The 8,159-nt window shown below is 29.7% G+C and overlaps 1 protein-coding gene across 1 annotated transcript; it reads left to right on the plus strand.

The window, feature by feature from the left end:
- Positions 1-1,105: 1,105 nt before the first annotated feature.
- LOC112524519 (protein trichome birefringence-like 39) lies at positions 1,106-7,428 on the plus strand. Its single transcript, XM_025134368.1, has 5 exons — positions 1,106-1,408; positions 1,551-1,722; positions 5,776-5,951; positions 6,449-6,607; positions 6,874-7,428. The coding sequence occupies exons 1-5, from the start codon at positions 1,140-1,142 to the stop codon at positions 7,163-7,165; spliced, it is 1,068 nt and encodes a 355-aa protein (XP_024990136.1). The 5' UTR covers positions 1,106-1,139; the 3' UTR covers positions 7,166-7,428.
- Positions 7,429-8,159: the final 731 nt, after the last annotated feature.

The raw sequence follows: 8,159 nt of genomic DNA on the forward strand, positions 1-8,159 counted from the left end.
TGTTTTTATAAAAATAAGTTATAAAAATATATTTTTCAGATTTTAGTTTCCAAACACCACATATGTCTTGTTGTAATCCTTGGACTTTTTAGTCCAAGAAACCTTCCAAAGTCTCCTCCAATGATTTGATGCAACATTTTCTCTGCAAATATACAATTTTCAATTATTATTTATTTATTATTATATAAATTCTATCTAGTAAATGTTGTAAATTATACAGCTTTTTATATATTTTTATCAATTACCATTTAAATTAAAATAAAATAAAATATTTTAATATGGTTTTTTATTTTATTTTTGGGTTTGAAGAAACTAAAATTCCAGCTTACATGCTGAAAGGAACACCTTATGCTACATGCCATGTGCCCTCATTTCTGACAAATTGAATAAAGTGGTTTATTTTATTTACAAACAAATAAAATATTTACTTTAACATGTATTTTAATAATTAATTAAGTACAGCAAATACCCATTAAAATAAGCGATGAAACAAATTTATATGCATTAAAAAATATTTAGTTAAATCTATATATAAATTGAATTATTGGATTTATAGCAGCATTTCTAATAGGGTCTCTAAAATAAAAAAATTGGAAAAAATCTGGATTTTAAGTTAATATTTTATTTTTAACAATTTTTTTAAAACTATCTTTAAAATGAAGAAAGTAAAAAAGAGAAGGGTTTTTATTTTCTAAATTTAGATAACACCTCAAAAATCATTACCAAATGAGACCATGATAGAAAACTTTGAAAATAAATATTTAAAAAATAAATAATATTTTAACATTATAATCAATATTGGATTTTTCAAAATAATTTTTTTACTGATTTACTGCAAGTGTAATATTTTTAAAGAATCTCTTTCACCTTTTTAAAATTCCTTTTATAGTTATGATCCCATTATACCTTGAAAAATGACACACTTGATATCCTTTTCACCCTTTTCTTCTCCCACCACTATATACATACACACATATTATATATATATATATATATACATACACACATATTATATATATATATATACATACACACATATTATATATATATATATATATACATACATACATATATATATATATATAAGTGTTAGTACTACGGCCTTACAACACTCACAAGATTGGATCGAAAATCAAGAAATGGGATCTCTGTTTACCTCATTATTATACTTGTCATTGTTTTTGTTCTTTTACCAGATAAAAGCCACTTCTTTCCTCAACTCCTCCAAGGCCAATTCCAATTCTTGCAATTTCTTCAAAGGCAAATGGGTCTACGATCCATCTTACCCTCTTTACAATCCTACCACTTGTCCTTTCCTAGATCCCGAATTCGATTGCGTCAAATACGGAAGGCCCGATAAATCATATCTCAAGTACCGGTGGCAGCCTTTTAGCTGCAACCTTCCCAGGTATTCTTCTTTAGTCCTTTTCTCATTTGGTGCGTTGTTGTGTTATAACAACAACGCACCACCTCACCCATGTTTTGGAACATCGTCGAACCCATTCGACCGTATTATATATGATGGAGGTTTTTGGACAATTGGGTTGCAGGTTTAGTGGGGTGGGGTTCTTGCAGAAATGGAGGGGGAAGAGGATTCTGTTTGTGGGTGACTCACTGAGTTTCAACATGTGGAGCTCACTGAGTTGCATGATTCATTCATGGGTGCCGAATGCGAGATATACGCTAATCAAGACCGGTGTTCTTACTGAGTTGGTGTTTCAGGTTGGTTTCATTTTCCCCCTCTTTTTTTTATTTATTTTTAATTTTAAATTTTAATTTGTGGTCAATTATATGGATCCAACTACCTTCCACTTTTTGCTCTTAATTTGGACCAGTTTTAACCACAATACTTGTAATAACATTGAAGTTGTAATAAGTTTGAAATGTTTTACGCTTTTTGTTCTCATCACATACTTCAAAAGCGTAAAACATTTCAAACTTATAGATGAAAAAGTTATTTTATATATCATTAAGTCACTACGAAACAGTAAAATAATAATGTATAGCTGATTGAATAAGTTGTAAGAGTAAGTATCTTTGTTAAGTTGTTAATAAACAAATATTTAATATTTAAAACGAGGAAGTTTAATTTTTTTTCTAAAATTTAAATTTTAAAAAGTAATTTTATTTATTATATATATTGTGTTTAAAATAATCATGGCTGGAGTTTGGTGCACGCCTTTTGTGTCCCTTTGTCTATGTTGGTTGCAAAAGTGAGTGTCGTTTTCTGATTCCGAGATCTTACGTTGTTGCTACTTGTAATTTGTGCTTTGATTATGGTACTTTTGGTTCAAATTTAAATTCTTAAATTTTATATTTATTTTTTATAATTTTATTTAAGGAGCAAATTGTGCATAAAAACAGGTACTTTAATTTAAATGTTATATTATGAAACATACATCCAAAATAAGTATTTTGAAGGTTAAATATTTATTTAATAAAAACACAATTTTAACAAACATTATTTCCTAACTTCTGCCTTTTTGGAGCCACGACACTTTCAAAATTCTGCTTAATTATCAAATGTTTATATATATAGAATTTGTTTCAAATACAATTCATTGCATTTGTACAACCAATGCAACCCAATAAATTGAGATATTTATGAAAATAATGAGAGTTCATTTATTATGATTTGAATATTTATGGAAGATGAATATGGTTCATTAATTATGATCAATACTTTATATTATAAAACAATCAAAACTTCTATGAAATCACATATTAATCAAATAAAATGGACGGTTGAGATTGGATTGTATTGGTTGCACAAATGCCAAGAGTTGTATAATAACCAACCTTTATATATATATATGGGTTAATTCAAATGAGAATCACAAAAAGGTTATAAACATCGTGAGAACCGATTTAAAAATAAATTTTGCATGAGTTTTTTTTTTTCATCAAATGTTAGGATTTAAGATGTTGTTTCACATATATTTGTTTCATAATGTGATAGTTTCACATGTAATTATTTCACCATATGGACAATTTTATGTGTATTTTCCGTTTTAGTAAGTGAAAAAAAAAAACGTTTAACATGCAATTTTTTTTATAAGGTGAACACAAACACATGTGAAACAATATGTTAAATCATAGATTTTGATTATCATTATTTGTCCTCCCCTCCCCTCTCTCTCTCTTGAACTCCTCCATCAAACTTTGTTTAATATTTATGTTTGTTTAAATTTCATGATGTTATTTAAATCTAAAAACTTTGGTCGTTCCGAATTTTTTTTACTGAAGTTCACATTTCTTTTTAAAGTTGTGTTATTTCGTGTATTCACGTTCGTTGTTCAATTTTTTTTTACCAAAATAAATGTGATAGTTAAATAAATAAGATAATTAAGAAATACGATGTCAATAAATAAAAAAAGACAAAAAATACCCTTTTTAACAAGATTTATGCTAATTAGAGAGTTAAAAAAAGGATAATACTCACTAGGGGTGCTCAAAAACCCGACCAACCCGATCAACCTAACCCAACCCAACACGAAATAACCCAAACCGAAGCAACCCGATATCTAATCGAGTTGTAAAATTGTCAAACCGTAGGTATTGAGTTGATATTTAGTTACTATTATTTGAACCCAACTCAACCCAACCTGATGAACCCGATATACTTTTATTTCTTAGATTTAATATGATTGTCGAATTTCTATTAATATGTACATTAGACAATTACACTATCATGTATGCTTTTCATATACACATATTTTCAATCTATTCACATTTCTATATAACTCATTCATATATATGTTCAGTAACTGTGAACATATATATGTAAATTGAGAAAATTAACCGAATGTGATATACGTAAGAAATATGGATAAGTTGTAACAAATGGTTGATGATGAAAAAGAAATTATGAGTAGAGAAATAACATATTTAAGGTTAGAAGAATATTTTAATATACCAAAGATATCAACCAGACCAACCCGACCAACCCGTACGGGTTGGGTTGCACTTTGGTTTGGGTTGAGTTGGGTTAAGATTTTGTCCAAACCGCAAACATTGGATTAAGTTGTTCAAATGTTTTTAACCCGATCAACCCAACCTATGAATACCCCTAACACTCATCATATATATTTTGTGTTACATAAAAATAAGTAAAAGTCTGAAAAGGAATTTTCAGCTGTCTTCCTTTGTACCCAATAAAGTTACCACCAATTCAGCATGTGGTATTATTTAATTTAATTTAAAATACATAATAAATGTTGCTCATCAACCAATCATAATACACTCCTTGATTTGTTGCTTAATTTCCCAATCATCTTTCTTTTCTTTTTCCAATTTTTTATAAATAAAATCTAATTTTATATAAATGTGATCTTTATAGGTTAAATTGCATGAAAAAGTAACATACTTTAATTTGATTTCTATTTTTGGGTAACGCACTTTCAAAACTTTCATTTTGATGCCTAAAATGTAAAATTTTAAATATTTAATTATCCAGGTCACCGGTTGAAAAAAATCCATGTCACTAACCACGTCAGCAAATAATACTGAGTTGAATACCACATCAACATGATAACTGGTTAATGCTTCAACTTATTACCCAGGTACTTAAATATTTAAAAAAATTTATATTTTAGGTACCAAAATGAAAGTTTTGAAAGTACATTATTTAAAATAGGAATCAACTTGAAGAACGTTACTTTTTCATGCAATTTACCCATCTTTATATGAAAATTTGTTATACAATGTGTTAAAACATTATGGACTTTACAAAACCAAAAATAATTTGACATTTTAAATTATAGATTTAATAAAACAAAACTACTAACAATCCTATGCTTCAAACTAGTTTCTATAAATAGATATAAGAACTAGAAAAGTTTTCCAACTATAAACCCTCATAAATAATTGCATTAATTGCCATAAATATATTTTTAATGGCAATTAATTAATTTATAATTTAACTTTATTCTAGATCTAGAACACATTATCTGTGTAGTTGTACCGTCAATGTTGTCGGATTAAATATTTCACTGTACAGCTGGTATTTAATCAAATTAAATAAACTCTGTATTTTTAACGTAATTTATTAATTATCTTTTTAGATAATAGAAAAACAATATATAGTCGAAGGTTTCGGAAAATTTATATCTATTTATTACTTATTTTTTTTATATTTTTAAATAAATAAAAATAATAATTAGGAATCCAAAACCTGATTTTTAATTTTGAATGAGAATACAAAAACATAAACAGAAAATGGATTGTGCCCATTTGGAGCACAAGTCAAGAGACATCACGTGACTTGCATGTGGGAGTGGGATCGTCTCACGAGAACAGATGTAGATGTACTGCAGTAATAAATACTCATTATTTGGCATTTATTTTCCAAACCTCACGGGTTACCTTACCATTAATTAACCATTTTTTTTTCTATTTTAATGCTTAAATTATGCTTACACACTATTAAAATAATTGTCCCTATTTTTATTTTAAAATAAATACCAAGTTTAAAAAATAGATAATTAAATTCTCAAATATATTATTAATTAACGTATAAATATTTAAAAGTTGTAAAAAGTAGAGAAATTAAATAAGGATAAAATTGTTATTTGGTTAATTAAAAGTGTAATAATTATGAATACCTATAACTCTATGTCATTTTAATTGTGTGCACTTATTTTGAGATGAAAAAAATGTGACTTTTATCATAAAATAATGCCAATTGAATCTAATTACTCAAAGTCGGATGTTGCTATTTGAACCCTTCTATCACCGTTAAATTTATATTTGATGTGTTGTATTGTTTATTAATAGGACTACGGACTAAAGTTGTCGATATATCGTACAACCACTCTAGTCGACATCGTGAACGAAAACGGGGCCCGGGTTCTAAAACTAGACTCGATCCGTCAAGGGAACGCATGGAAGGGAATGGACGTGTTGGTTTTTAACTCGTGGCATTGGTGGACTCACACTGGACGTGACCAACCGTAAGATTCTTTTTAACTCTATGATGCGATAAAAACTCATCCGACTGTTATATAAATTACGTCTTTTTAGTAACTTGGTTGTTCAAGCTAGTTTAGGCACACCTCTGATCGTTATATAATTTGTTGGGTTGGAAGACATGATAGGACATTACTGAACAAAAACTTGTTGTCCCACTTTTGATACAACATTTACACTGCTACATGCCAATATTGAGTGTGGAAAATGCAGTTTTTTGTCCCACCAAAATAGGTGAAACAAAAATGAGGAAGGTGATGGTAAAAAAAAAAAAAGGGAAATGAGACAAGATTGGTAATTACTAAAACACTTATGTCAAATTAAAACTCAAAAACCTTGCATAATTTTGTCACCCCGATACCCCACTCTCGTAAGTCCATTCTTGTCAACCCTAAAGGGACTTGAAGTAGTGAATGTTTTACCAGTTGGACTCCATATATAAATGATGCTTTAATACATGTATTTTGTAACTGGAATGCAGGTGGGATTACATCGGAGAAGGGGGGAAGCGGTATAAAGACATGAACAGGTTGGTCGCATATTATAAGGGAATGACAACATGGTCGCGATGGGTCAATCGCTTTGTCGATCCTTCGAAAACCAAAGTGTTCTTCCAAGGCATTTCACCCGTTCATTACGAGTATGCTCGTTTACTCTATTTTACGTTCTAATGTCATTTTTTTAATTGTGGGTGTCCGGGTCAACTTTAATGTACCTCGATTAATTCTATGGGACTCTGAAGTTAACAGTAAGGAAACTTCCACGGCTGAAGGGACTCAAACAGGTGACCATTGGTTACAAACCTAAGGTCAGACCAGTTGAGCTATGCCCAGAGTTATTAGTTCGACTTTCACTAGATGCTTTTATGTAACTATCGAGAACTGATGTTTGTTTTGAACCGTATAGGGGAAAGGACTGGAATCAACCATCAAAATCATGTAAAGGTGAAACACAACCATTCTTCGGTTTTCGATATCCCGCCGGGACACCGCTAGCATCGGTTGTGCTCAATAAGGTGTTGAGCCGAGTCAAGAAACCAGTCTACTTGCTTGATATCACGACACTTTCTCAGTATCGAAAGGATGCTCACCCAATCTTCTACAGTGGCAACCACATTGGGCTCGATTGCAGCCATTGGTGTCTCCCTGGTTTGCCAGATACATGGAACGTGCTTCTAAATGCGGCTCTCTCCGGTTAAGTTGGAGAGACGATCGATTGATTCTAGAAACACGTTGTTTACTTAGGATTCATAGGTTGTGTTCATTAGAGCGTGTGATTTATTGTTGATTAGTAGTCATATTCTCGATGGCTTCATTAGTTTCGATTTTTATACGGTTTTGATTCACTATTGTTTGTCGAATAAGGAGAGGAAACCGCTGATTATTTTTAAAATCTTGAAATTTGATTTTATTATGATTTACAACAAAGAATTATAAGAAAGACTGTTTCAGAGTTGCAACTTCTAAGTGTTGTCTTTTTCTTTAGATCGAAACCAATACGACAATAAATTTAGTTTTATATGACGTTAAAGATGTTCAAATGTCTTAATAAACTGTTTTATAATACTAAATAATCGTGTGTCTTACGTAAAATTATATTACAATAAGTTAATATGATGTTTTTGGACGTCCTAACAAGTTTTTATGACATTTTTGGAATGTCGTCAATTTTTTTGGTTGGTACTGGTTTTATACCAATTTTAAGTTACATAGATGAAAAGTTGACATTATGTTCAAATTTTGAGTTTCCAGGTAACATAATGATGTTTAAAAGTTTCTAATTCAAATGTTCAATATTCAGTATATAAAAATACAAAAACTTATTATGGTATGACATTAGAATTCATGTATTCGGAAGAACCAATTGTGAATTTTACCCGTTAAATCTACATTCACATTTTCTACTACAAATGAATGGTTGTGGTGAATCGAACATAGAGGGTCTTAGATATCAATTGGTATGGTCCCGAGTTCTAGATGGTCCCAACGCACTCGTTTCTGTTATGTCGGGGGATTAAGGATTTTTCACGTAATGTTATGAATAAAAATCATCTGTACTAAATTTCTCTATCCTCTCTGTCTATCAATCATATGAAGACATATCAGATTTTTATTTAATATAAATTTATTTAAATTTTGTTCACATTATCTTTCTGATGATGTGTGTTTATATGATTGATGAACAAAAATGAG

This window comes from Cynara cardunculus (assembly GCF_001531365.2).
Source record: "Cynara cardunculus var. scolymus isolate 2C chromosome LG 13, CcrdV1, whole genome shotgun sequence".
Taxonomy (NCBI): domain Eukaryota; kingdom Viridiplantae; phylum Streptophyta; class Magnoliopsida; order Asterales; family Asteraceae; genus Cynara; species Cynara cardunculus.

Coding starts and splice junctions, on each gene's coding strand:
- LOC112524519 (XM_025134368.1), top strand. CDS start 1,140: ATGGGATCTCTGTTTACCTCATTATTATACTTGTCATTGTTTTTGTTC. Junction 1,723..5,775: donor TTACTGAGTTGGTGTTTCAG/GTTGGTTTCATT, acceptor GTTTATTAATAG/GACTACGGACTAAAGTTGTC. Junction 5,952..6,448: donor CACACTGGACGTGACCAACC/GTAAGATTCTTT, acceptor ACTGGAATGCAG/GTGGGATTACATCGGAGAAG.